This window comes from Puma concolor, chromosome A1, assembly GCF_028749965.1.
Source record: "Puma concolor isolate L17-30 chromosome A1, mPumCon1.1.hap2, whole genome shotgun sequence".
Lineage (NCBI taxonomy): Eukaryota > Metazoa > Chordata > Mammalia > Carnivora > Felidae > Puma > Puma concolor.
In genome coordinates, this window is record NC_141667.1 from 139,371,248 (window position 1) to 139,396,918 (window position 25,671).

At 42.0% G+C, this 25,671-nt stretch overlaps 1 protein-coding gene across 1 annotated transcript in view; it reads left to right on the top strand.

The window, feature by feature from the left end:
• The first annotated feature begins 2,658 nt into the window (after window positions 1-2,658).
• The window catches only part of CEP120 (centrosomal protein 120), a 74,981-nt gene continuing 51,968 nt past the window's right edge, over window positions 2,659-25,671 (top strand). The window contains exons 1-7 of the mRNA XM_025924532.2: window positions 2,659-2,808; window positions 3,079-3,156; window positions 7,415-7,571; window positions 9,190-9,304; window positions 12,478-12,619; window positions 19,927-20,075; window positions 24,388-24,585. Of these exons, the coding sequence (XP_025780317.1) occupies window positions 3,108-3,156; window positions 7,415-7,571; window positions 9,190-9,304; window positions 12,478-12,619; window positions 19,927-20,075; window positions 24,388-24,585 (810 nt within the window). The 5' untranslated portion in view covers window positions 2,659-2,808; window positions 3,079-3,107. The remainder of the gene's footprint in view (window positions 2,809-3,078; window positions 3,157-7,414; window positions 7,572-9,189; window positions 9,305-12,477; window positions 12,620-19,926; window positions 20,076-24,387; window positions 24,586-25,671) is intronic.

Here is a 25,671-nt window from a genome sequence, read left to right on the forward strand (position 1 = left end):
CTTTTAGGTTGACAATTTGAATTTGCATGTTTATAACGAATCTCACATTGTCGACTAGACAACATTTTTATATCCTATTAGCATTTACCTAAGTAAATTTAAGCTGACATAGGGTTTATGCCAGAACTGAAGTTACCACTGTTGAATACCGCATATGAAAAAATTAGATGATAGAATAACAGGTGAAGAGCCTATCGCTGCGGATTCGCATTATAATTTCATTTCTGGATGGGATATATGGGGAATTTTCTGTCGTTAGTTTTGTACAGTATGTAAAAAGAGAACCAGCTACGTCAATGACTTCAGAAGCTCTGATGACATGATTTTGAGAGTAATCGTGTTGTTCAGGGGAGGGGGAAAGTCCAGTTAAAGGGAACTATATGAAAATTGTACTATGTGAAAGTTTCTGAGTTAATTTTAATGATTTGTCAGATTTTTCTTTTCTGATTTGAGATTATTCTCTGGCATCCAGTGATGGCTTACAATGTAGCTTTTCAGCCCTGCTGGATGGAGATCCTAAAACAAAAACAACGAGGCCATGTTGATGGCAATTCCTAGTTCTCTACAGCTACTAACTTAAGGTCTGTTACTGCTCATATCAAAAGATGATAACCAAACGGCCTTTAATACATTTAGGTCCTGAACTAAGAAATTATGTATACTACTATTGTAGAGCTGAAACGGGGGCTCAGAGAGGTGAAGGGACTTGTCTAAGGTCACCTAGCAGGTAAGTCGTAGGAGTAGGTCCCAGATTCTGATTTCCAGGAGTATTCTCTCCTTTGGAGACACTGGTTTCATTGCTTTGGCTTCCTTCTGTCTAAGGGTTAAACTAAAGAGTGTTTTACACCATAATAAGCTTGTATTTTGCTTGCTGTTGTTGATCTGTTTGCTGATCTTTGAGTATTGTCGGTGTAGACATATTTATTAGACTGCTCCATAGAGGGTGTGTAAAATAATGACATTTGTATTGTATCCACAAAATTGAGACTGTGGCAATCTCCGCAGGATACATGACCAACTGATTTCATAAAGAGTTTCAAGGGGAAAAAAAAAAAAAATTGGGAGCGACCTATCCATTAAATGAGGCAAAAGACAGGTCAACCAAGTACATTGTGTTTTGGAACCTCTATGGATCCTGATTTGAAGAAAACAACTGGAAAACAATTATCAGACAATCAGGGAAATTTCAACGGTGTATACTTAAAGGTTTTAGAGAATTATTTTTATTTATTTATTTTTTAGGTAAAATAATGCAATTAAGTACGATTTTAAGAATCTTAAAAGATCTTTTAAGATTCTTAAAATCTTACTTAAAAAATCTTTCTCGGGGCGCCTGGGTGGCTCAGTGTTAAGCATCGGACTTCGGCTCAGGTCACGATCTCACGGTCCGTGAGATCGAGCCCCGCGTCGGGCTCTGGGCTGATGGCTCAGAGCCTGGAGCCTGCTTCCGATTCTGTGTCTCCTTCTCTCTCCGCCCCTCCCCCATTCATGCTCTGTCTCTCTCTGTCTCAAAAATAAATAAAAACGTTAAAAAAAATTTAAAAAAATCTTTCTCTTTCACAGGTAGATATCGAAGAGATGACTTGATACGATATTAGGGGCTTCCTGCAAGTTAACAGAGCAGATGAAGATTGATCTTTAAACGATAATTGTTGACGCTGGGTTCTGGGTACTTGATGGTTTACTATATTATGGTATCTACTTTGGATTCTGTATGTACATCTTACACAAAACAATGCATTGTTCAGTGATGAACCCAAAGTAGATGATTTGGTTTTATATTGCATAATGCCTCATTTCAAGGAGCTCTGAAGGGAACGGAAAAGGGTCTTAGAAGTCGTCTAGCCCGATCTCCACATCCCTCTCCTTTCCTTTTGGGCACAAATGCGGGTGGGGTGGGGATTGTTTTTTCCTCCTTGTTCTCTCCCTCTACCCCGCCCGAGGTCCATTTTCAAGGTAGATAACCCCCAAAAGATTTCTCATCTTTCCTAAAATAAAGCCCGAAGGTTGGGAGGAATGCCTTCTTTAATTGGGGTCTTGATTGTGCTAATTAGTTACTCGGTTGTCAGGGGGCCCGAAGAACCTATACTTTTAATTCCCCTACCCACGTGACAGTGTTTTTGTTTCTAAAGCACAGGAAATTCTCGGAGAGTTTACGTCACCTCCAGCAGTTACAGTAATTACCGTATTGACGCGACTTGTTTCCAAAACGTGAACACTCGCGGTGCGGCGCGAGTCCTACTTAGAGATTTTTTTCAGTCCAGACTTAAGTCTGAATTTCTTCTAGTAGATGATGTGAGATTCATTAGATAACTCTGTGATCTAATTTTTAAGCAGTAGTGACACCGGGGATCGGAACGGAGCTGGTTTTGTGTGTGCGTGTGCGCGTGCGTGTTTTCAGTGTCTATTGCTGGATTTCCCAGGTGTGTCTGGGGGGGGAAGCAGAGACTACACCACACTGACACTCCACGCAGGGGCACTGCAGGCAGCGTTTGCTGCAGTAGTGCGCCTGCGCAGTCGGTCCCCGCCAACTCGCCCGCCTTCCCCCATCCGGCTAGCAGGGGGCGCTGTGAGGTGATGGCCTAGTCTTTCCCCAGGGCTCTGGAACGTAGCATAAAAGGGCAGGAGGCGAAGCGGGCTGAGGGGCGTTCTATCCTCGACTGCCCTGGTCTCTATCACCCTTTGTCCTCCAGCTTTCGCCCTCCCTGCACTGGGCCTGCGGGCCTGGTTGCTAGGCGGAAGCGGGGCGCGGCGGCTGCCGCTGCGGCTGCCCGGGCGTTTGAAAAGCGGCCACACAGGCGGCAAAAGGTCCTCCGGTGGCGGGTTCACTTCTCCCTGCAGACAGTCCGGGGGACCGAGCGGCCTTTGCCTTTCCGTGGAGTCGGGGCAGGGCTAGGGTCGGGCTGGCGGTCCGGGGCAGGGGAGCCGGGCGCGCTGCAGGCGGCGGCGGGCCTGGGCCGAGGAGCGGGGTCTCGGCGTCGGGGGTCGCGGGCGGGCGGTGGGAGCCCCGGAGGGAGCCCTCCTCCTGGTGGTCGCGGGCCTCCAGCATCTCACCCGGGTCCCTCTTCCCCCAAGCAGACCCCGCCTGTGGGCCGCCCACCGCGACCATGGTCTCCAAGTCCGACCAACTGCTCATCGTCGTATCCATCCTAGAAGGTGAGCGGCCAAGGGGCTTGCATTTGCACCTGCAGCCTCCTTACTTAACCGAGTGGCGTGCGACTGAGACTTCGTTAACCTTACGAACCCTGTCATCTTTCCTTTTGCAGTCCCGCAAGACTTGTTCAAAGTTGTACTTCCTGAGGCCTGTTAGGCGACTGATTTAGAAACCTCTCAAGGGAGCGTGAGAGCTATTAGGGATAGGTGATATTTAGCGTGAATAGCTGGAGCCCCAGAGAACGTAGGAAAAACGATTTCCATCAGAAGCAGCACGTCGATGACTTTGACTCGTGAGCTAAGGTGCCTGGAAAGCACGTTCTGTTCAGGGGCCTCCCGGTGATCCCATTTGTGAGAGCTTTGCTTTCGACTCGAATCCCTATTTCCTGCAGTCTGAAGTGTTACGGGGGCCATTCCCTTTACTAAGTCTTCATAGGGGACTTAGGAGGAGTAGTTGTCAAGACGGTCTGTTATATACGTTCCTAGAAGTTTGGTGTGTTGAAGGAGTGACCTTTGTTTATTGCAGGCTCATGGAGTGTCAGGCACTGCTGGGAATGTAGGGGTAAAACAGCCCGGGTCCTAAAACCTAAGTAAACAGTATAGCCTGGAGAATGTGTATAGTTCATCAGGCTGTGGGAGAAGGAAAGACCAGCTGTGGGGAAAATTTCCCGGAGGAGGTGACATTTATTTGGGTCCTAAAGGATGAGTAGGAATGTGTCAGGAGAAAAGGGAAAGGGTGGGCTTTCGAGGCAAAGGGAAGAGGAAAGAACCCTTAAGGTGTGGAAAGGCCAGGCACATTCTGCCCTTGCTTAAATTCAGTGTGGTTGGAGAGAAGCTGCAGACAAGTGGAGGGAGTAGGAATTGCTAGGTAAGTTGAAGATGGGTTTTGAGGGGCGCCTGGGTGGCTGGGTCGGTTAAGCGTCCAACTTCGGCCCAGGTCATGATCGCACGCTCCCTGAGTTTGAGCCCCGCGTCAGGCTCTGTGCTGACAGCTCAGAGCCTGTTTCCGATTCTGTGTCTCCCTCTCTCTCTGCCCCTCCCCCATTCATGCTCTGTCTCTCTCTGTCTCAAAAATAAATAAACGTTAAAAAAAAAAAAAAAAAGAAGATGGGTTTTGAATAATCTGATCACAGCAGTCCTCTTGAGTTGGGCCTGAGGAATGGCTGCCTTCTGCCCCCCTCCCCCACCATTGGAGGTATTTTGTGGAGGCCTGGTACTATTTGTGGGGGTGGGTGGTAAGAGGGAATGAGTGGTAATGGCTTTTGGCACAGAAAACTGACCAGAACCCCTAAATTGTTGGGGCAGCATTTTTAGCTCTTCTCTTACTGATTGTTTAAAGACAGAGGGCTGAAATCCCCTTGTAATTGGTCAACAAAAGCTTCTGGACTTGGTACTTGCTCCCTCCTATGAGGAAACCCAAATAAAAGGCATGTTCTTTCCCTTCAAGGATGTAGGATTCTGTCTTTTTCAGAAGATCAAGTTCACAGGCAGGACACAGTATGTTGGAGTGCAGTATAATATTAAAAATATGGGATGTGAGCTGTAAACATCGGTTTTGGGGGTGGGTGGGGATGATGGCTTAAGGGCTTTGAGTAGCTAGGTAATGATGGGAGGAAGTCCCTGCTGGCCATTAGATCAACCCAGGCCAGGGGTGCCTGGGTAGCTCAGTCCATTAACTGCCTGCCTCTTGCTTTCTGCTCAGCTCATGATCTCTCATTTCATGAGTTCAAACCACGTCTCGGGCTCCGCGCTGACAGTACGGAGCCTGCTTGGAATTCTCTCTCCCTCTCCCTCTGCTTCTCTTCTCTCTCACAATACATAAATAAACTTAAGAAAAACGGAAAATAAAAAACAAACCCCAGGCCAATGATGGAGTAATTTTGGTGGATGGAATGATGAAGAGGTCCCGCAAGATGACCAGGGTCAAGGGAGGTGAACATTGAGGAGTATTCTGGTCAAATAAGCTTGTGTAGCTGGAGTGAGCAGGCCTTGGAGGATTTTGAAAGCCAAGGAGTTCAATGTTCTAAAAAATAGGGAGGCAGCCTATATTTCTAAGTAGGAGAGCATTATCTGCAAGTTTAGTATCGGTGTGCAGAGAAGAGAACCTCAATTCAGGGCTGTCGGTTAGGTGTTGCCCTAAACATACCTAAAACCGGACCATGGACCTCCGTGCAAACTGTCTCCTTTTGTGTTTGTGTTTCCATTCATCATAACCGTGTTGTTGCCTCAAGCCCAGAACCTGGGACTCTTCATGTTCCTGGTTCCTTCTCCATCCCCTTCCAGATGGTCACCAAGCTTTGTTGCTAAAATCATACGGGGTGCTTCATGTAAACTTTTAAAGGAGGAAGTTTCCACTGTGAGTGCCCCGCTTTGAGCCCCTCATGATGCGCTTGATCTCTTGTAGTAATCTTTTCAGTGGTCTGTTTCATCAATTTTTCCCCCCTTTCCAGAGAATGTCTATTGTTCATATTACCATCTAGGAGTAATCTTTCTGAAATGCGAATTTAATTGTCTTAAAAATCCTACAGTTTCCTAGAGGATAAGGTCTGTACTTTCTAGAATAGCATTCATGGCCCTTCACGGTATGCCTCTTGCCTGCCTTTTCAGCCTCTTCTCCTCTTTTGCCATCTGTCCCTACGTCCCCATCTCTTCAGTTATTTTGAGCTACGTGCAGTTTCTTGACTACACTTCTAGAAATGCCCATTATTCAAAAGAAAATGATGAGGTTTCTACCATGAGCCAAATTTGGGCTATGTGCCGGAATCCATGGATGAAAAAGACAAGGTTTCTGTTCTCAAGGTATTGTCTGTGGAATGAGGGAGGCAGCCCTTCGTTCCAGTACATATTCTCTGTTCTCAGGCTAACTGGATGGTATGGTTATGATGGTGTGGCTGAGAATACAGGCTTTCTGACAGACATGAAATGCATTTGGGGAACCCCATGATCTTTTAGAGCAGCTCAAAATGATGTCCAGAGAGAGGCCCCTGTAAGTGCTAATTGGGAGACCCCTGCTAAGACACTTGTACTAAGACTCCCAAATGGGGAGTTTGAAGCGAGAGCTTCAGGTTGAAAGTCAGAGGATTGCAATCAAGAATCTCTCTGACCCTTTTACTTCCTACTGAGAAGAGTGTAGCAGGGTGAGTAGCAGCTGGGATGTATTTATTTAATATCGGTCAAAACGTGTTGAGACACGTGTCTCAACGCCATGCCCTGCGCCAGACCTACAAACAGGTTGACTGTGAGATTCTTCCCTAGTTTTTAGCTTCCTGTTGGCACTGTTTTCAGTTTGCTTCTTTCCACTAGAACCTCAATTCCTTGAGGCGATGTACTCTGTTTTACTCTTGTTTGTACCCCATCGTTTGACATAGAGAATACCTGACTCTGATAATGCCTTTAGTAAACGGTGAAAGAAGGGGGTCAGGCAGTACCAGGGAAAAGTGATAGGTAGACAGAACACTTTTAAAATGATTGACAACATTGTCCTTGAGATTTGAATGAATGAATACGTGTGTCTGTTTTTCTTGGGCTGATTTGCTGAGTGTTCCTAACTGTGTTAACAGGAAAATTATGATGCATGTTGGTTGGCTTTTGCTTATTGGGTTATTTCCCAGCTCTCCAGAAGACTTGACTATTCCATTTTAACTTCTGATACAGTAATATCTAAAATTAGTGGAATCACATTTTTCTTCTAAACGTCACTGAGATCGTTGCTGCTCAAAGCGTGAATCAAGGACAATAGTATTGACATCATGTGGGGGTTTGTTAGAAATGTGCCTCTCAGAGGGCACCTGGGTGGCTGAGTCAGTTGGGCTTCTGACTTCAGCTCAGGTCCTGCTCTCATGGTCTGTGAGTTCGAGCCCCAAATCGGGCTCTGTGCTGACAGCTTGGAGTCTGGAGCCTGCTTCCGATTCTGTGTCTTCCTCTCTGCCCCTCCCCCACTCACACTGTGTCTCTCAAAAATGAATAAATGTTTTAAAAAAAAGCCTCTCAGCCTCGACTAGTGAACCATAATCTACATGTTAACAGAGTCCCCAGGTGATTCATGTGCACGTTAATGTTTTGGAATCACTAATTTACAAATTGTAGCTTTCAGTTTGATTCTTTCTTATGAATCATGAATTTGTACGTGAGAGTACACATTAGTAGGTAGTTAGTGGACTATATAAGTCAACAACTCCTAATGTGTATTTTTAAAAAGTGCTAAAAGATCATAGTTGATTTTTGTACAGTTCTGATTAACCTGTATGGTCTTTTTTTCCAGGTCGTCATTTCCCCAAGCGTCCAAAACATATGCTTATAGTAGAAGCAAAGTTTGACGGAGAACAGTTGGCCACTGACCCTGTGAACCACACCGACCAGCCAGAATTTGCTACCGAGTTAGCCTGGGAGATCGACAGGAAAGCACTCCATCAGCACAGGTGACTGTTGTTTTCCATTTGTTTTGCTCTAGGTTTTAGGCTGCTAGAGATGAATAAATCTCTATCTTTCTAGATTATGGTAACAATGATAATACTTGTTTAGTGGTTTCCTCATGTGCTAGGAAGTTTTCAAAGTACTTTGCAATAGTAATTCATTTGAACATCAAGACAATCCTATGAAGTGGGTGTTAGGATTTCCCCCAATTACAGATGAAAAAAGTGAGGCCTAAGAAGGTAAGTAACCTGTTACAAGGGAGTCAGCTGGATAATGGTAGAGCACAGCCATTTGAGTTCTAGAGCCTAAGTTTTTAACCATTACACGTAGCTTTTTTTTTTTCCTGATGTCTGAGAGGATACTCTAGAAGTGCTGTAATGATAGCTACCCAATATTAAACATGGGTTGGAATTCACTGTAATTTCTATTACTTCCTTTATCATAACTTTATCTGGCTTGCTAAGGATATGTAGAGATATGTGTATAGTAATTATGTAAGGGTCTCTAATAAATTTTATACTTCATTTTAGCCCTTTAAACACTTCATATCAGTACATAAAACAGGCTTAAAGCTACAGCCTCTTATTTATTTCATGAGCTCAGATGACTCGAAACAGGCAAGAGTGTGGCTACTTCTGTTTTAAAAAGTATTGGAAAAACATTTTTCTGAAAAGCACAGAATCACTTCATTCATTGGTGTGTCTTAGGACTAAAGCAAATAAAATTACGAAGTTAAAAAGTCAATGTAAGGAGAAATTTATTTTCTTATGTGGCCAAATCGGTCCATGGATTTGTTTGGGGGATTTGCAAGGGCATTAAATTCTTAGAAGATCAAAATTTTGTGTTCAGTGACTTCTGGAATATCTGCACAGAGTCCTGATAGGAGGTATTAGTGCCCGCAGTGTTCACAGTTGTGTTAATGCCAAGTGGTACCACTCTGCGTGTTGGAGGCTGAGAAAAGAACACAGATAAATTGCATGTATATAAATGATGACTGTATGCCAAGTGCAAGTTTTATAGTCATTCCATTAGGTAACAGTGATGGTCGAATCTAATGAACTTATGTATGAGCCAGTATAGAGGTTTCAGACTCTCAAGAACCCCTGCTATACCAGCCAAGGTCATGCTTACAGAACATTGTTGTGTATTACAATGAATTATTACTTTCAATAGTCTGTGATTTTATGGTATTTAATTCTGAAGTTGATTTCATCATTTTAGTGACAAAAAGAGCTTTAAGCACATATGTGTATCGGTAGTTTTATGTGTGTATGACAGTGTAAGGATAATTTAAAATCACTCTTGAAGATTCATGTTCAATTTTAATTTATTAACTTTTAAAGAGTTCTGTACGGTAGAGAAGCTTGAAAAGCAATGACCTACAGCATAGCTCCTCAGATGAGAGAGACCAAGATTTCTGATGTGGTTGTAGTATTACTTGGTGTAAAGATAAATAGGCATGATGAATAGTTCATGTCAGTTGAAGTTTTGCAGAAAATAGAGATTATCCGAAAGAATTATAGTTGTCTTGCTAGTAGCAGGCAGCTTTTCAAAACTAGCAGAACATCAGCTCAATACTAAGCAGAAGCTAGTTCGTCTATAACATAAACTGTTACGTTACAGGCTGCAACGCACGCCGATCAAACTGCAGTGTTTTGCCTTGGATCCCGTATCTTCAGCCAAGGAAACTATAGGCTACATTGTGCTAGACTTGAGGACTGCTCAAGAAACAAAGCAGGTATTGCCCTTTTGATGTGTTGTTACCGATGAGGTTAGGTGCGGATTTTTCGTAGATAACCCATTGATGGAAAGAACCTGTGGTACTGGACCTGAAAGGGCGAGGGTCTGAGCCGGTGTGGCGATTCTGAGGTTTCACTTTAGGAATTTGATTTAGAGAGTCCCAATATTTTGGTCATTTCTTTGACCTAGAACGACCTTTCTCAAAGAAAATTCTCTCTGAGCTCAGACGTTCGGCCGCATCGCTGTGACCTGGAGCTCAGCATGTTCAGCTGCCAAGCTTTGCTTTCAGAGGTAGTGCTTTTGCCGCGTGCCCTGCTCTGGTGAACGGCACCCCTCTTCCAGGTACGCAGGCCAGACGGCCTCCATTTCCGGCCTCCGTAGCCATCCTTTTTCAGTTGGTTTCAGGCCTGCGGCGACCCCTTCCTGATCCAGCTCCTGTTGTACATTTTCGCCGTTGCGATCCCAGGCTAAGGCACCGTCCTTTCTTAACCTTGGCTGTGCTAGTAGCCTTCTGACTCCTTCCCCTGCTTCCCATTCCTTCTGTGTGTAGCAGTCAGAACACGTGAGCTCAGTGAAATACACTTATGGGACATAAACAGCAGCCTTGCCAGGAGCACACACATAAGGAAGGAAAAATAATTCAGGGTCTCGATTCCTACGTCAGTGCTTTTTGTTACTGAAAATGTTTCTTTTCTCTTTTAAAATATCTACCAATCTTTTTTTTTCCTTCAAGTTTATATATTTATATTGAGAGAGAGAGAGAGAGTGAGGGAGAGAGAGAATCCCAGCAGTCTCCGTGCTCATTACCAGACCTGAAATCAACAGACGCCTAACCAGCTGAGTCACCCACGCACGCCTTTTCTCACCTTTTTTTATGTTACTGACTTTGGAAATACTTTGAATAGTTCTTAATAACTTTGTTTTGTCACTTAAAACAAAAACAAACAAATAAACTTACTTTTGAAGTCTTTGATTCTTGATGTGAATCCTAAATTAGGATTCTCTGAAGAAAAATTGATCTCTTAGCAACATGTTCGCTACTGATAGCCACGGTGTTTACAAAGGAGCCAGTTAGCTTAGCCCACATTTGGAATCCTTCAAAAGAAATGGGAAAAAGTTCTCTAAAAGGGAATCTGTTTCTCCTCCCTCCTTGGGTACTCCTCACCTCTCTGTCCCTAGGTTCTGAAGAGGTTTTCTTTCTGAAGTCTTAGCCCCTCAACCAGGAGCCACGATCATGCCCCTGATGTATCTCTTCCCTGGCTGTGCTACAACTGCACAGGATCCTTTTGCGGTTGCTTTGGTTACACAGAAGGTAATCGTTTTAGGGGGAGGATAGCTGTAAATGCACGTGGCATTCCTTTCTGCCCCTGTCCCACCTGCCCTATCTGGTCCTGTAGGACGCTTTTGTCATTACATTTGCTTCTTATCATTAACAGAGTTCAGGGGAAATGTTTCAGAATTAAGACTTTTAAGAAAGGCAGATGTTGTCTTAATCACTCCTGTTTATTAATAGAACTATCTGAAGTTGGTACGTAGAATATTTGAAGTTCAGAATAAATTGATTATCTGTAAATGAAAAGAAACACAAAAAAATAAGCTTTGTTTTTCCAAGTTCTAAAACAGAAAAACATAGCATAAATTCCCTGAGTAGCTAAAACTCTTTTTCAGGCTTAGACTTAAAATTGTAAAGATCCATCATAAAAAACATACACAACAAATTATGAGTTTTTCTGTTAAAAACCTTGGGTGTGGATTTGAAAAAAAAAAAACAAAAAAACCCAAAAAATGATGGCTTAGTCTTATTTTACTTACCAGAAGCTTTTGGTTTTGATATTCTTAAAGACCAGTTTCTTTAAAAAAAATTTTTTTTTTTCTTTTCAACGTTTTTTTTTTTTTTTTTTATTTTTTATTTTTGGGACAGAGAGAGACAGACCATGAACGGGGGAGGGGCAGAGAGAGAGGGAGACACAGAATCGGAAACAGGCTCCAGGCTCTGAGCCATCAGCCCAGAGCCCGATGTGGGGCTCGAACTCACGGACCGCGAGATCGTGACCTGGCTGAAGTCGGACGCTTAACCGACTGCGCCACCCAGGCGCCCCAAAAAAATTTTTTTTAACATTTATTTATTATTGAGAGACAGAGAGACACAGAGCGTGAGCAGGGGAGGGGTAGAGAGAGGGGGAGACATAGAATCTGAAGCAGGCTCCAGGCTCTGAGCTGTCAGCACAGAGCCTGACGCAGGGCTCGAACTCACAAACTGCGAGATCATGACCTGAGCCGAAGTCGGTCGCTTAACCAACTGAGCCACCCAGGCGCCCCTATAAAGATCAATTTCTGTGTCTTTATATAATAGTGGTTAGAGTAAGAATGCTGTTTCCATGAATTGAAATGGTGTCCCTGCATTATTGCAACATGCAGTTCTGGGCCATGAGATTGTGCAGGCTGGTTTGAGTATTGGAATTTCTCACATTGCTGTGGCCAGGATATTGAGGTAATTTATGATACTTCATCCTGTGAGAAAGCCTTTATATTTCAGCCAAGTATGTGGTTCATAACCCAGAGCTCTACCTTAGGTCTTTCCTTCAGTATTTTGTTAGTGTCTTTTTGTTAACAGTAGCTCTCTGCACATTTGGTATATGTAGGACAAAGCAGAAATGTGGCAGGCAGCAAAGGTATATACCAGAAAAAGTGACAAATTAGGGGTTAGGGAAAGGGAAAATTGGTGGTCTAAACTTTTTATTTTCATTTTATGTTTTTAATATTTATTTTTGAGAGAGAGAGAGAGACAGAGTGCACGTGGGGGAGAGGCAGAGAGAGAGGGAGACACAGAATCCGAAGCAGGCTTCAGGCTCTGAGCTGTCAGCACAGAGCCCGACATGGGACACAAACTCATGAATGGTGAGATCATGACCTGAGCCAAAGTCAGACGCTTAACCAACTGAGCCACCTAGGTCCCCCTAAACTTCTTATTTTTTTTTTAAGAGGAAATACAGTTAGCTTCCTAAGCAGGATTAGATTCTTTTGAGGAAAATGTGAAAAATACTTTAAAAGAGGAGAAAGTGCTAAGGAACTACAGGAAATATATTTGGAAGCTTATAGGACATTTCTCACTATTGTTTGTTTCCTATTAATTATTAAGGTGTTTTTGTTTTGTTGTTACTTTCTCTCCAGGCACCAAAATGGTACCAGCTGTTGAGTAATAAATACACCAAGTTCAAGTCGGAGATACAGATAAGCATTGGTTTGGAAACAGACACCAAGGCACCAGTGGATAGTTTTAAAGCAAAAGGAGCCCCCCCTCGAGATGGAAAAGGTTTGTGCGTCATTTTTAAGGACGTCGTCTGAAAAGTTGCATCTGTGGACTAGAGCTTCAGGAGCGGTGGGTGGTGTGATAGGAAAATACACGTAGGAGTGTAAACACATTTTACTCTGGTGCCTCCGACAGATGTTGTCGTATTGTTAAATGTGCAGCACTGCTCTAACTCTTCCTAGAGAAGAGCTAGAAATAGACAAGATTTTCCTTTCTTTATTTGGTATATGACAAAGCACAATTGTGTATTCTTAAGGATGGCTATTTAGGAAAATTTTCTTCCTAGGATGAGCACAAGAAAGCCAAACAGTTACGCTGTTCTCTCTCCGCTCACTTGTTAACCACACCTTCATATTTTTCTTTCCTTGTTTTTTCTTTTTTTCTTTTTCTTTTTTTTTTTTTTTGTTATTAATAAACTTTATTTTAGAGTGGTTTTAGGTTCCCAGCAAAATTGAGTGTCAAATGCAGAGTGTTGCTGTGGACCTTGGTCTCCTCAGCCACACAGCCGCCCCACTGTCCACCTCCCCGGCCAGAGGGGCCACATGTTAAAAGTGATGAGCCTACATGAGCCAATCACTTATCACCTGGAGTCCACAGTTGACATTAGCATTTATTTTTGGCGTTTTATGTTCTGTAAGTTTTGACAAACGAGTAATCACCTACGTCTATGACTGTAGTTTCCCACAGAACGGTGTCACTGCCCTGAAACCCGTCTGTGCCGTTTCTCCCTCCTTTCTGCCTAACTCTGACAAACACTTGTTTTTTTTTTTTCACCGAAGTACGGTTGACGTAAAATGTCCTAATGGTTTCAAGCGTACGACATAGTGATTTGACCAGTCTGTTCGTGATGCTGCGCGCAGCACAAGTGTAGAGACCCCGTGTCACCGTACGGCTGTCATAATAACATCGCTGTGTTCCTGTGATGTGACTTGCATCCTTGTGACTTACTCCTTCCGTAACCGGAAGCCTGTACCTCCCATTCCCCTTCATTCGTTGTGGCCACCGCCCCCCTTCCCTCTGGCAGCCACCAGTTTGTTCCTTGTGTATTTATAGGTCTGATTCTGCTGGGAATAGACTTTGCATCATTTGCAGACAAAGACCATATCATGTCTTTATTCCCAGTTGGCATGCCTTTGTTTCCTTTGCTTATCTTCCTGCGTTTGTCAGGACGTGTAGTCTGGCACCACAAAGCTGTGATGAAAGGGGATCTCCTTGCCTTGTTTCTGGAGGATTTTTATGGATGTTCTTTATCAAGTCGAGGAAGTTACTCTCTAGTTGTCTCCTGAGGGTGTTTCATCATTACCGAGTGTGGGATTTTGTCAGATGCTTTTTCTGCATCTTTTGATACCATCAGGTGGTTGTTCTTCTTTAGTTTGTGATGTGATGGATTATATTAGCAGATTTTTGAATGTTGAACTAGTCTCGCGTACCTGAAAAAAATCGCATTTGGTTGTGGTGTATGGTTCTTTTTATACGTTGTTGGATTCACGTGGCCAATAGGTTGTTGAGAATCTGTGCATGTATGTTAATGAGAGCTAGTGGTCTCTTGTGTTCTTGTTGGGTAATGTCTGGGTCTGGTTTTGACATCAGGGTTTTAAATGCTGGCATCATAGAATGAGTTAGGGATTATTTCTTCTGCTTCCGTTGTCTGAAAAAGATGGTGGAGAATTGGTCTTTCTTCCTTGAATGTTGGGTAGGATTCACCACTGAAGTCATCAGGGTCTGGTACTTTCTGTTGTGTAAAGTTGTTATTGATTCAATTTCACGAAATGATATAGGCCTGTCTGGATTGTGTGTTTCTTCCTGTGTGACTTTTGGCAGACTGTGTCTTTCAAGGGAGTTGGCCCATTTCTTACAGGCAATCCAATCTGTGGATAAAAAGTCGTTCGTGTAACATTCCTTCAGTATCCTTTTAATGTCTATGGACTGTACAGTGATTCTCTTTTTATTTCGGATATTAGGAATTTGTATTTTCTCTCTTTTTCTCTTGGTAACTTGGCTAAATGCTTACTGATTTTATTGATGTTTTCAGAGAGCCAGCTTTCGGTTTTTATTAGGTCTCTTTCTCTGCCGACTGAATTTGATCTGCAAAAATGTGCTGCTCTTATTTTATTTTCCTGAAAGAGAAGCTTGGGTTGTTTTGTTTTTTTGTTTTGCTTTTTAGTGTGCCTTGTACTGTTTTGTTGAAAAGTGGATGTGATACCCTGGGTAAGAAGAAAACAGGTCTTAGGTAATTTAGAGGTGAAGGAGAGGGAGGGGGTTTTGTAGTCCTGTGATGAAGTCTCAGTCTTTGGTGAGCCTGCCCCCCCAGTACTGTTGGGGTTCATCTGGTATTAGATTTAGGTTCTAGATCTTTGGCAGGAGGATCAGAGAAGTGATGCTTTTGTTCTTTTTCACTGCATCCTATCAGCACACAACTTTGATTTGTTCCATTACTGGTGATGTCCACTTTGGTTATGATTCAGGTAGCGTATGCCTGTTACTTTTTCTTTCCTTCACTTATATTTAATATTTTGTGGGACATTATCAAGTGTGGACTTAGAGTTCTTTTTGCTTAATGGGTTACAATATTTGTCATTATTTGTCCCTGATTTGTGCAGCGAGAGCCCCTTCAAACTTCTGTTTCCGTTAGCTTGTCTCCATAATTCTTACCGCTTTGGTTAAATTTATTCCTAGGTATCTTCTGGTTTTTGGTGCAGTTGTAAATGGGATCGATTCCTTGACTTCTCTTTCTGCTCCTTCACTATTGGTGTATAAAAACAGATTTCTGTGCATTGATTTTGGATCCTGCGACTTAGCTGAACCGGTGTATCACTTCTAGCAATTTTTTGGTGGAGTCCTGTGGGTTTTCTATATAGAGTATCATGTCGTCTGCAAATTGTGAAAGTTTGACCTTTTCCTTGCCGATTTGGATGCCTTTTATTTATTTACTGATTTTGAGAGAGAGTGAGTTGGGGGGTGGAATCCCAAGCAGGCTCCACACTGACAGTGTGGGGTTCAAATCTGTGAACTATGAGATCGTGACCTGAGTGAAATCAAGAATTGGACACTTAAATGACTGAGCCACCCAGGCACCCCTGGAGACCTTTTAATTCTTTTTGTTGCCTGATTGCTGGGGCTAAGACTTGGACTACTATGTTAAGAGAGTGGACATCCTGGTCTTGTTCCTGACCATAGAGGAAAAGCTCTGTTTTTCCCCAATGAGGGTGATGTTCGCTGTGGGTTTTTCATAGATGGTCTTTATTAAGTTGAGGTATGTTCCATCTGTCCGTACTTTGTTGAGGGTTTTTATCAAGAATAGATCTGTATTTTGTCAAGTGCTTTTTCTGCATCTATTGAGAGGATCATATGGTCCTTATCTTTTCCTTTGTTAATGTGGTGCATCACATTGATTGACTCGCAAATATTTAGCCACCCTTGCCGCCCGTACATATTCCACTTGATACGGGTGAATAATTCTTTTAATGTACTGGTTGGATTTGATTTGCTAGTATCTTGAGAATTTTTGCATCTATGTTCATGAGGGATATTGGCCTGTAATTCTCCTTTTTAGTGGGGTCTTTGTCTGGTTTTGGAATCAAGGTAAGTTTAGCAGCTTTCCTTCCATTTGCATTTTTTCAGAGCAGTTTGAGAATAGCTATTAACTCTTCTTTAAATGGCTGGGAGAATTCCCCTGGGAAGCCATCTGGCCCTGTACTTGAGTTCTTTAGGAGATTTTTGATTGCTGATTCAGTTTCTTTGCTTGTTATTGGTCTGTTTAAGTTATCTGTTTCTTCCTGTTTCAGTGTTGGTGGTTTGTATGTTTCTAGGGATTTATCCATTTCTTCCGGGTTGCCCAACTTGTTAGCATATAATTTTTCATGATATTCTCTTATAGTTGGTATTTCTGCGGTGTTGGTTGTGATCTCTTTCATTTGTGATTTTATTTATTTGGGTCCTATCTCTTTTCTTTTTGATAAGTCTGTCTAGGAGCTTATCATTTTTATTAATTCTTTCAGAGAACCAGCTCCTCGTTTCATTGATCTGTTCTATGGTTTCTATATCATTTACTTCTGGTCTAATCTGTATTATTTCCATTCTTCTGCTAGCTTTAGGCTTTATTTGCTGGTCCTTTTTCTAGCTCCTTTAGGTGTAAGGTTAGGCTGTGTAGTTGAGACCTTTCTTGCCTTTTTTTTTTTTTTTTTTAAATTTTTTTTTCAACGTTTTTTATTTATTTTTGGGACAGAGAGAGACAGAGCATGAACGGGTGAGGGGCAGAGAGAGAGGGAGACACAGAATCGGAAACAGGCTCCAGGCTCTGAGCCATCAGCCCAGAGCCCGATGCGGGGCTCGAACTCACGGACCGTGAGATCGTGACCTGGCTGAAGTCGGACGCTTAACCGACTGCGCCACCCAGGCGCCCCCTTTCTTGCCTTTTAAGTAGGCTTGTACTGCAATATGTTTCCCTCTTAGGACCACTTTTGGCGCATCTCAAAAGTTTTGGGTTGTTGTGTTTTCATTTTCTTCTATGTATTAATTTCTTCTTTAATTTCCTGGTTAACCCATTCATTCTTTAGTAGGATGTCCTTTAATCCTCATGTATTTGTGGTCTGTCTAAATTTTTTCTTGTGGCTGACTTCGTTTCATAGTGTTGTGGTATAAAAATAAGCATGGTATGACCTCAGTCTTTTTATACTTCTGGAGGCCTGATTTGTGACCCAGTACGTGATCTATTCTGGAGAATGTTCCATGTGCACTCGACAGGAATGTGTATCCTGCTACTTTAGGATAAAATGTTCTGAATATATCTTAAGTCTGTCCGGTCCAGTGTGTCATTCAAACACATTGTTTTCTTGTTGATTTTTCTCCTTAGATGATCCGCCCATTGCTGTAAGTGGGTGTTAGAATCCCCTACTATTATTGCATTGTTATCGATGAGTTTCTTTATGCTTGTGATGAACTGATTTATAGATTTGGGTGCTTCCATATCAGGAACATAAATATTTACAATTGTTAGGTCTTCTTGGGATAGCTCCCTTAATTATGATATAATGCCCTTCATCTCTTATTACAGTCTTTGGCTTAAAATCTAGTTTGTCTGATAGAAGTATGGCTACTCCGGGCTTTCTTTTGACATCCATTAGCGTGAGAAATGGTTCTCCATCCCCTCAATTTCAATCTGCAGGTGTCTTCAGGTCTAAAATGTGTCTACAGGCAGCATATAGATGAGTCTTGGTTTTTTTTGTTTGTTTGTTTATGCATTCTGATACTCTCTATCTTTTGATTGGAGCAGCATTTAGTCCATATACATTCAGAGTGATTATTGACAGATAGCCTGTGTCCGTAATTCTTTGAGCTTTTTCTTGGTTTCTGGCATAAGAAGATGATCCAGGCTTATCTTGTTCTTTGCCTATCTTAGCCCTGGGTTCAGCTGTTTCTTTAAGGAGCCTGCTTCCTTCTAGTAAAGAAAGATGTTGAAGAGTCAAGTTCCAAGTGCAAGATATGCCAGTTGCTATTGGGGTGTTCCAGTGGAAAAAGGGAATCGGTGCATGTGTGTATACATACACATATATACGTAAACATGGATGTATGTATATATATATATGCATATATATATATATATATACACACATATATATACACACACACACACACACCCCAGTAACACACACATATACACCTTTATGGCTCTGTTTATTTACACATTTAGTGAAGAGCATACATTCACATTGACATCTTCATTCCATCCAGTCTTCTGTAAGAGTTTTCCTAGTTGTTCTTCCTTTCCATACCTGTAACTCCCTGACAATGGGAGACCTGTCATAGTTATTCTGCTGACTTCTAAGCTCTGCTGACCTTAATATTTCATGGCTATCGTTATTAAAGTGATTGTCAGATACTGTACTAAATGTATTACTTTGATTTAATCTTCTAAACGACATAAAAGCTTTGCAGAAATAAAAATGGAAGCTAAAAGAGATCATATGGTTACAACATACAACTAGCAAATGGCAGAACTGGGATTGGAACCTTGGTCTGTGTTACCCGAGTGTCTCTGCTCTAAACCATGATGCTATTTTTATTTATTTATTTATTTTTGAGAGAGAGAGAGAGAGAGGGGGAGAGAGAGAGAGAGTGTGTGTGTGTGTGTGTGTGTGTGTGTGTGTGTACACACACCTGCTCAAGTGAGGAAGAGCCAGAGAGAGAGGGAGAGGAGAATCCTAAGGTGTCTCTCCATGCTGTCAGCACAGAGCCCACTGCAGGGCTCAAACTCATGAACCACGAGATCATGACCTGAGCTGAAATCAAGAGTCATACCCTCGATTCCCTGAGCCACTCACGTGCCCCTCTTATATTTTTTTAAAGTTTTATGTATGTATGTATGTATTTATTTATTTTGAGAGAGAGAGAGAGATGAGGCGAGAAGGGAAGAGGGGCAGAGGCATGGGTAGAGAGAGAGAATCTCAAGGAGGCTCTGGGGCAGAGCCCATCGCAAGGTTTGATTTCACAACTGCAAGATCATGACCTGAGCTGAAAGGAAGAGTCAGACGCTCAGGATTAACCCTGCATATTACCCCTCCCTCCATCCCCCATCAGAGTGAGAGCTGTCTTTTAGCTAAAGAGTTTTGTTAGAGACTCATTTTTAAGCCAGAGGTGCAATTTGCACCTCAGCCTGGAAAATTGAATCCGGAGAGGATTACTTACTGATAGGGTATGTATACATATGAGGTGTGAATTCTGCCACTTCTCTTCTCCTAATTGGTTCATAGTTCCCTCTTAGGAAACTATCTCACTGTTTAGCGTGGCATCCAGTAAGCCTCTGCTTAGCCCTCCAGCCCCGTGACATGTGCCTTCCATGTCGGTCATCACCCTGTGATCAGCGCCACGCCTACCTCACTTCTCCAACGACAGGCTTTCTCTTCCTTCCCAGTCTCTGCAGTGCGGTTCCTTCTGCCTAGAACACTCTTTTCTACTCCCTTATCCTGTGTATGTTCACCTTTCTCTTCTTAGCCACATGGAGTTTATTTTTCAGTTCCCAGTTGAGATTCACTGCCTTCAGGAAACCTATAATGTCTTTTCTTTGTGGTTTATTTATTTTAAAAATATTACCGTATTCCAAAATAAGGCTTTTATGTGCAGAAAGAAAACGGTGCTTAAGTAAGGTTTTTTTTTTGAGGGTGTGAAAAACAAGAACATCCAAGGAAACCTTATTGAGATACTATATCCATGAAAACTGCAAGCAAGATACAAAGCGTACCCAGCTTTCAAAACCTTCACAGTCGTTTATGGCACACTGTGACATAGTTTAATTGTGTTTTTTCCCCGTAAAGTACCTGCCAGCTTGTCTGGCCTCAACCCCAAGGACATTGTGGCAGTGCTGAATGAGGAGGGAGGCTACCATCAGATCGGACCAGCCGAGCATTGCACAGACTCCTTCATTATGTCAGTGACCATAGCATTTGCCACCCAACTGGAGCAGGTAAGACTTTCCTTCTGATTAGTGATTCACAAAGAGCGGAAAACATTGACTTTTTAAAAACTTGCCTTTTGGGTATTAAAAAGATGTGCAAGTGGACTGTTTTTTTGCTTTAAAAAAATGTAGAAACATGTTTCCATTCATACCAGAAAATATTTCTCGCTTTAAGAATAAATTGGGGGGCGCCTGGGTGGTGCAGTCGGTTAAGCGTCCGACTTCAGCCAGGTCACGATCTCGCGGTCCGTGAGTTCGAGCCCCGCGTCGGGCTCTGGGCTGATGGCTCAGAGCCTGGAGCCTGTTTCCGATTCTGTGTCTCCCTCTCTCTCTGCCCCTCCCCCGTTCATGCTCGGTCTCTCTCTGTCCCCCCAAAAATAAAATAAACGTTGAAAAAAAAAAAAAAAAGAATAAATTGGTATGATGTTAGTAGTAAGAGAATGAATTAAATCTCTGGACATTTAGAAGAAAGCCCATCAGTAAACACTGTTTCCCATTGTACCATGTGGCATTGTAAAGACTGGTCTGAAAGGGTTTTTCTTTCTAAGTATTGAAATATTTATTTTTTGGAGAAATGTTCAATGTTGGGAACACTTGGTCCCAGTCATACTTTATTGGGTATCATGTCTGGAATTAGATTTTACCTTATTTACAAACTGACAGATTAGCCAGTTAGAATTTCTTGGATGTTGCCAGATGACAGGAGGTTCCTGGGTCAGAGACAAAGGACTGTATTACTCTCGGCACAGCAGACATCAGCATCTGCATGTTGCCTGCAGTCTTCGTTACCTTAGGTCCCAAGGGGTGACATCGAGGGGCCCAGGTTGCTGCTGTACAGAGTGGGTTTCCATCACAGCTGAGGAACAGAACACTTTGATTGTAAGTCGCCTGGTCTCCCCAGGAAGACACTTGACCTAATCCTTCTAGGTTACCAGCTGTATAAGCAACACAGGGAAGTGGCCTGTGTGAGGGTGGTCAGTGCCCCAGCAGGAAGTGCAGGGACTCAAGACCCACGTCAGCATTGCCTCTTCCCCAAAATGGCTTAGCATAACATGAGCTGGTACCTCATTTTCCTTCTCAGGATCTAGCCCAGTTTTCTTGACATTATGTTGGTCGATAGCAGCTGAAGTAAATTAATCTTTTCAAAAATAGAGAATATGGCTCATGACTTAAATTTTTACCATACTAATAGCTTTCTTAGAAGTACAAAGTTCCCACATAGTCTGCATTTACAAGTGAAATATGAGTTAGTGACCACAGATTTATATGACTTGCAAGACTGTCAGGTAAAGATTTTTCTCAGGGAGTATGTATAATTTTGTCGCACTAAATTCGTGTTTTTGCCTTTCTGTATCACTTTCTCTATTTTTCTTCTCTTCATAAAGCCCTGCCTATGGATTGCTCCAAATATGCCATTCTGGTTAGTTACTTAGTTTTTTAAAAAAAAAACTCAAAACCAGAATAATTGCCTGTTGGCTCTCGCTGCTAAAAATTAAGCCAAAATGGGTTCCTCAGAAACAGTAAACAGAATTACCATGGAGCCCAGCAGTTCCACTGCTAGGTGTGTATCAAAAGGATTGAGAACAGGTGTTCAAACAAAAACGTGTACAGGAATGTTCATAGCAGTATTCACAGTATCTAAAAGGTGGAAACAACCCAAATGTCCATTAGTGGATGAGTGGATAAACCAAGTATTTGTGTGTATAATGGGATATTACTCAACTCTAAAGGGATGGGGCACTGACATGTGCTGCATCGTGGATGAACATCAAAAACCTGCCGAGTGAAAGAAGCCAGACACGCAAGGTCACATGATGTGTGATGGCATTTATGTGAAATATCTAGAATAGGTGAATCCATAGAGCCAGAAAGCACATTTTGTGGTTTCCTGAGGCTGCAGGAAGGGGGAAATGGGGAGTGAGTGCGTAACAGTTACGGTATTTGTCTTGGGGATGGTGACAGCCTCACGGAACTAGATGTGGGCGCATAAACGACATTGTGAATGTACTCTGTTACTGAGGTGTGCATGTTCTCGTGGTTACGGTGTTAGATTTTCTGCTGTGTATTTTACAATAATTAAAAAACACAAAAAATTAAGTCCAGTAGTGTATTCATCTTTTGATACTGTTGAATATTTATTGTTTGCTTTTTTCATTTTTTAAAGACAAGACTTTTTTTTTTTTTTTTTTTTTTTTTGGTACCTTTCTTAATTTTTGTTGAGAGAGTGCATGAGCAGGGCAGGGGCAGAGAGGGGAGAGAGAATCCCAAGTGGCTCTGTGCTGTCAGTGCAGAGCCTGATGTGAGGCTCAATCCCATAAGCCATGAGATCATGACCTGAGAAGAAATCAAGAATTGGATTGAGCCATCCCACGTGCCCCAAGCCAAGCATTTTATAAATTAGCCATTTAGTTTTTTCTCTTCGAGGCAGTGAAAGGTGGTGTGAGAAAGCATTTGGCAACAAACAAACCAACGAAAAATACCTTTTCAGATGCACATCAGTGACTTAGAACCCACTGCTATCAAGTGGTAGAATGGAGGAGTTAGCTTGGGGCAGCGACCAGGCGGTGATAATCGTGCATTCCTCCTTTTCTTAGATACTGAAAGTTGAGGGTTAAAAAAACAAACAAGGATGATAAAGGATTTTTAAAAGAATCTTTTCTTAGTGGAATTACTTAAAAAATGAAGTACGCTATGAAATATCTAAGGACCATCTTTACTTCTTAAAATTTTTATTGCTTTGTGATTGTGGAAGAAACCAAAGGGAAAAAAAAAGTCTCTTGTAATTGAACTCAAAAATAATCACTGGTGACAAGGTACTGTATTTTTTTTCTTCAGACATTTTCTTGTTCACATAATAGCTGACTCTGCTGGGTGGTGGTGGTGTCCACTTGAACATGTTTTTTTCTCTTGTAATCCCTTTTATTGACCCTAAAAGAAATGGAAGTACAGAGTGATAGAGCACTTTGCCCAGAGCTTCACAGTAAGCCATTGATGGAACCAGGATTGGGGGTGTAATCCAGAACTTGCTCTTAGCAACTGTCAGTGTATAAATGCTGCCTGTCTATGTATAAATCTACATGATTAAGATCTACTCAAATACATTTTTTCTCAGATTCATGAATGTATGGGACTAAAGTAAACATTTACATGTAAAAATATACTCTATACAAAACGAAAAATTGCTACTGAGTATTTACTACGTTATTTTACACAAAATAAGTAATTTTATTGAATATTTGCTATATATTGAATACAGAGCTGCTATATTCTAAGCGGTTAATTCTTTTATTTTCATGAACCATACAAACTGTCCTGTAACTTCTTTTGGCCTAAGAGTATGTCTTAGATAACTTCCATGTCAGTATATCATTATTTAGCAGCCATATTGTATGATAACTAAAATATATTTAAGCCATCCTCTACCGATGAATACAACACTTGTTATTTTTAACAACATCCTAGTGAACACTTAGGGTCTGTTGGATATTTTATATTTTATGGGACAGGAATCTGTGTTTCCGCCATAGGTGGCCATGAAGCTGCCAGTTTTGAGAAACAGGAAACATCCTTTTGCAACTGTTAACTTGTAGGTTTCCCAATTTTGACAGAGTGTCTAGAAAGCTTTTTTCTCAAAGGCGTGGACTAAGGTGTTACATTAAATAGCCTGCCTGACGTGTGTTTAAAACCCTCCTCTTATGTATGAAGACAGTGGCCGAGTAAGAAGAAGATGAAATAAGGTATATGGAAGTAAAGAAGATTCAGTTTAAAATATGTGACCGCTTGCTTCTAAAAGAACTTACACGTACTCGTTCATGGATCAGTTGGATGAAAAGTACACTTTATTTTTTTTTTAATTTTTTTTTCAACGTTTATTTATTTTTTTTGGGACAGAGAGAGACAGAGCATGAACGGGGGAGGGGCAGAGAGAGAGGGAGACACAGAATCGGAAACAGGCTCCAGGCTCCGAGCCATCAGCCCAGAGCCTGACGCGGGGCTCGAACTCACGGACCGTGAGATCGTGACCTGGCTGAAGTCGGACGCTTAACCGACTGCGCCACCCAGGCGCCCCGAAAAGTACACTTTAAAACAAAACATATGTCTAAAAAAATATTTTAGTCTCTGGGCTTTTCTAAGGTAAACCTTGAAAAGTTAAACTAGTCGTGAGGTCGTAATTTTTCAGAGATTAAGAAATTTTGAGTGATTTTAAGACTTTGAAATAAAATCAACATTTTAGCGTAAATTTTAGAGTTCATCAGACATTCATAAGCCTGTTTAGTGGTTTATAAATGAATACTCTTTTTTTTCCTTCTTAAATGTTTAGTTAATTCCGTGTACCATGAAACTTCCAGAAAGACAGCCTGAGTTTTTCTTTTACTATTCTTTGCTGGGAAATGATGTTACAAATGAACCCTTCAGTGATTTGATCAACCCAAACTTTGAGCCAGAGAGAGCATCTGTTCGAATACGTAGCAGCATAGAAATTCTTCGTGTTTACCTGGCACTTCAGTCTAAACTACAGGTAAGTACGGCAGGAACTCTTTTTCACTTGAGATTTTTTTTTTTTTAATGTTTATTTTAGAGACAGTGTGAGTGGGGGAGGGTTAAAGACAGAGGGAGACAGAGAATCCGAAGCAGGCTCCAGGCTCTGAGCAAGCTGTCAGCACAGAGCCCGACACAGGGCTCGAACTCCCGGACCGTGAGATCATGACCTGAGCCGAAGTCAGATGCTTAAGTGACTGAGCCACCCAGGTGCCCCAACTTGAGATGATTTTTTAAAGCTTCATAGAGGTACCAAGACTCTTATTTGAGTAGTGAAGGTCATCTTTCCCCCGTATCTTGTCATTTTTTAGGAATTCTCCTGGCTTGTGAAGTCCCTAGTATAGCCATTACTTGAGAATTTTAGGAGATACCCCTCTTTTCATCATAACTGGGTAAAGACGCGTATCAGTTGACAGTCTGTGTAATAGAAAATGTATAGAGAGCCTAAAGTTGTGGGCTCAGGGAAGATTTCATCATTAATTAGGGGGCTTAGTAGTCATACACAGATCATGCCCTGGATTTCAGAATGTATATACCCAATTGCTATTAAAAGCTAAGAAAGGGGTGCTTGGATGGCTTAGTTGGCTAAGCATCTGACTTTGGCTCAGGTCATAATCTCATGCTTGGTGGGTTTAAGACCCACGTTGGGCTCTGTGGGTCACAGCTCAGAGCCTGGAGCCTGATTTTGATCCTGTGTCTCCCTTTCTCTCTGTGCCCCTCCCCCACTCATGCTCTGTCTCTGTCTCTCAAAAATGAATGAACGTTAAAAAAAAGGCATGAAATAACCCAACTTTCTAAAACCTGCCCTTGAATCAAGGAATTTTGTCAAGTAACGTTCTATTGGACTCTCTTTAAGTGAAGCTTACTCAGTGAATTTACTGTTCTTTGTTTTATTACAATTGATTTTTTTTTAATTAAAAAAAAATTTTTTTTTTTAATTAAAAAAAAATTTTTTTTTTACCGTTTATTTATTTTTGAGACAGAGAGAGACAGAGCATGAACAGGGGAGGGGCAGAGAGAGAGGGAGACACAGAATCTGAAACAGGCTCCAGGCTCTGAGCTGTCA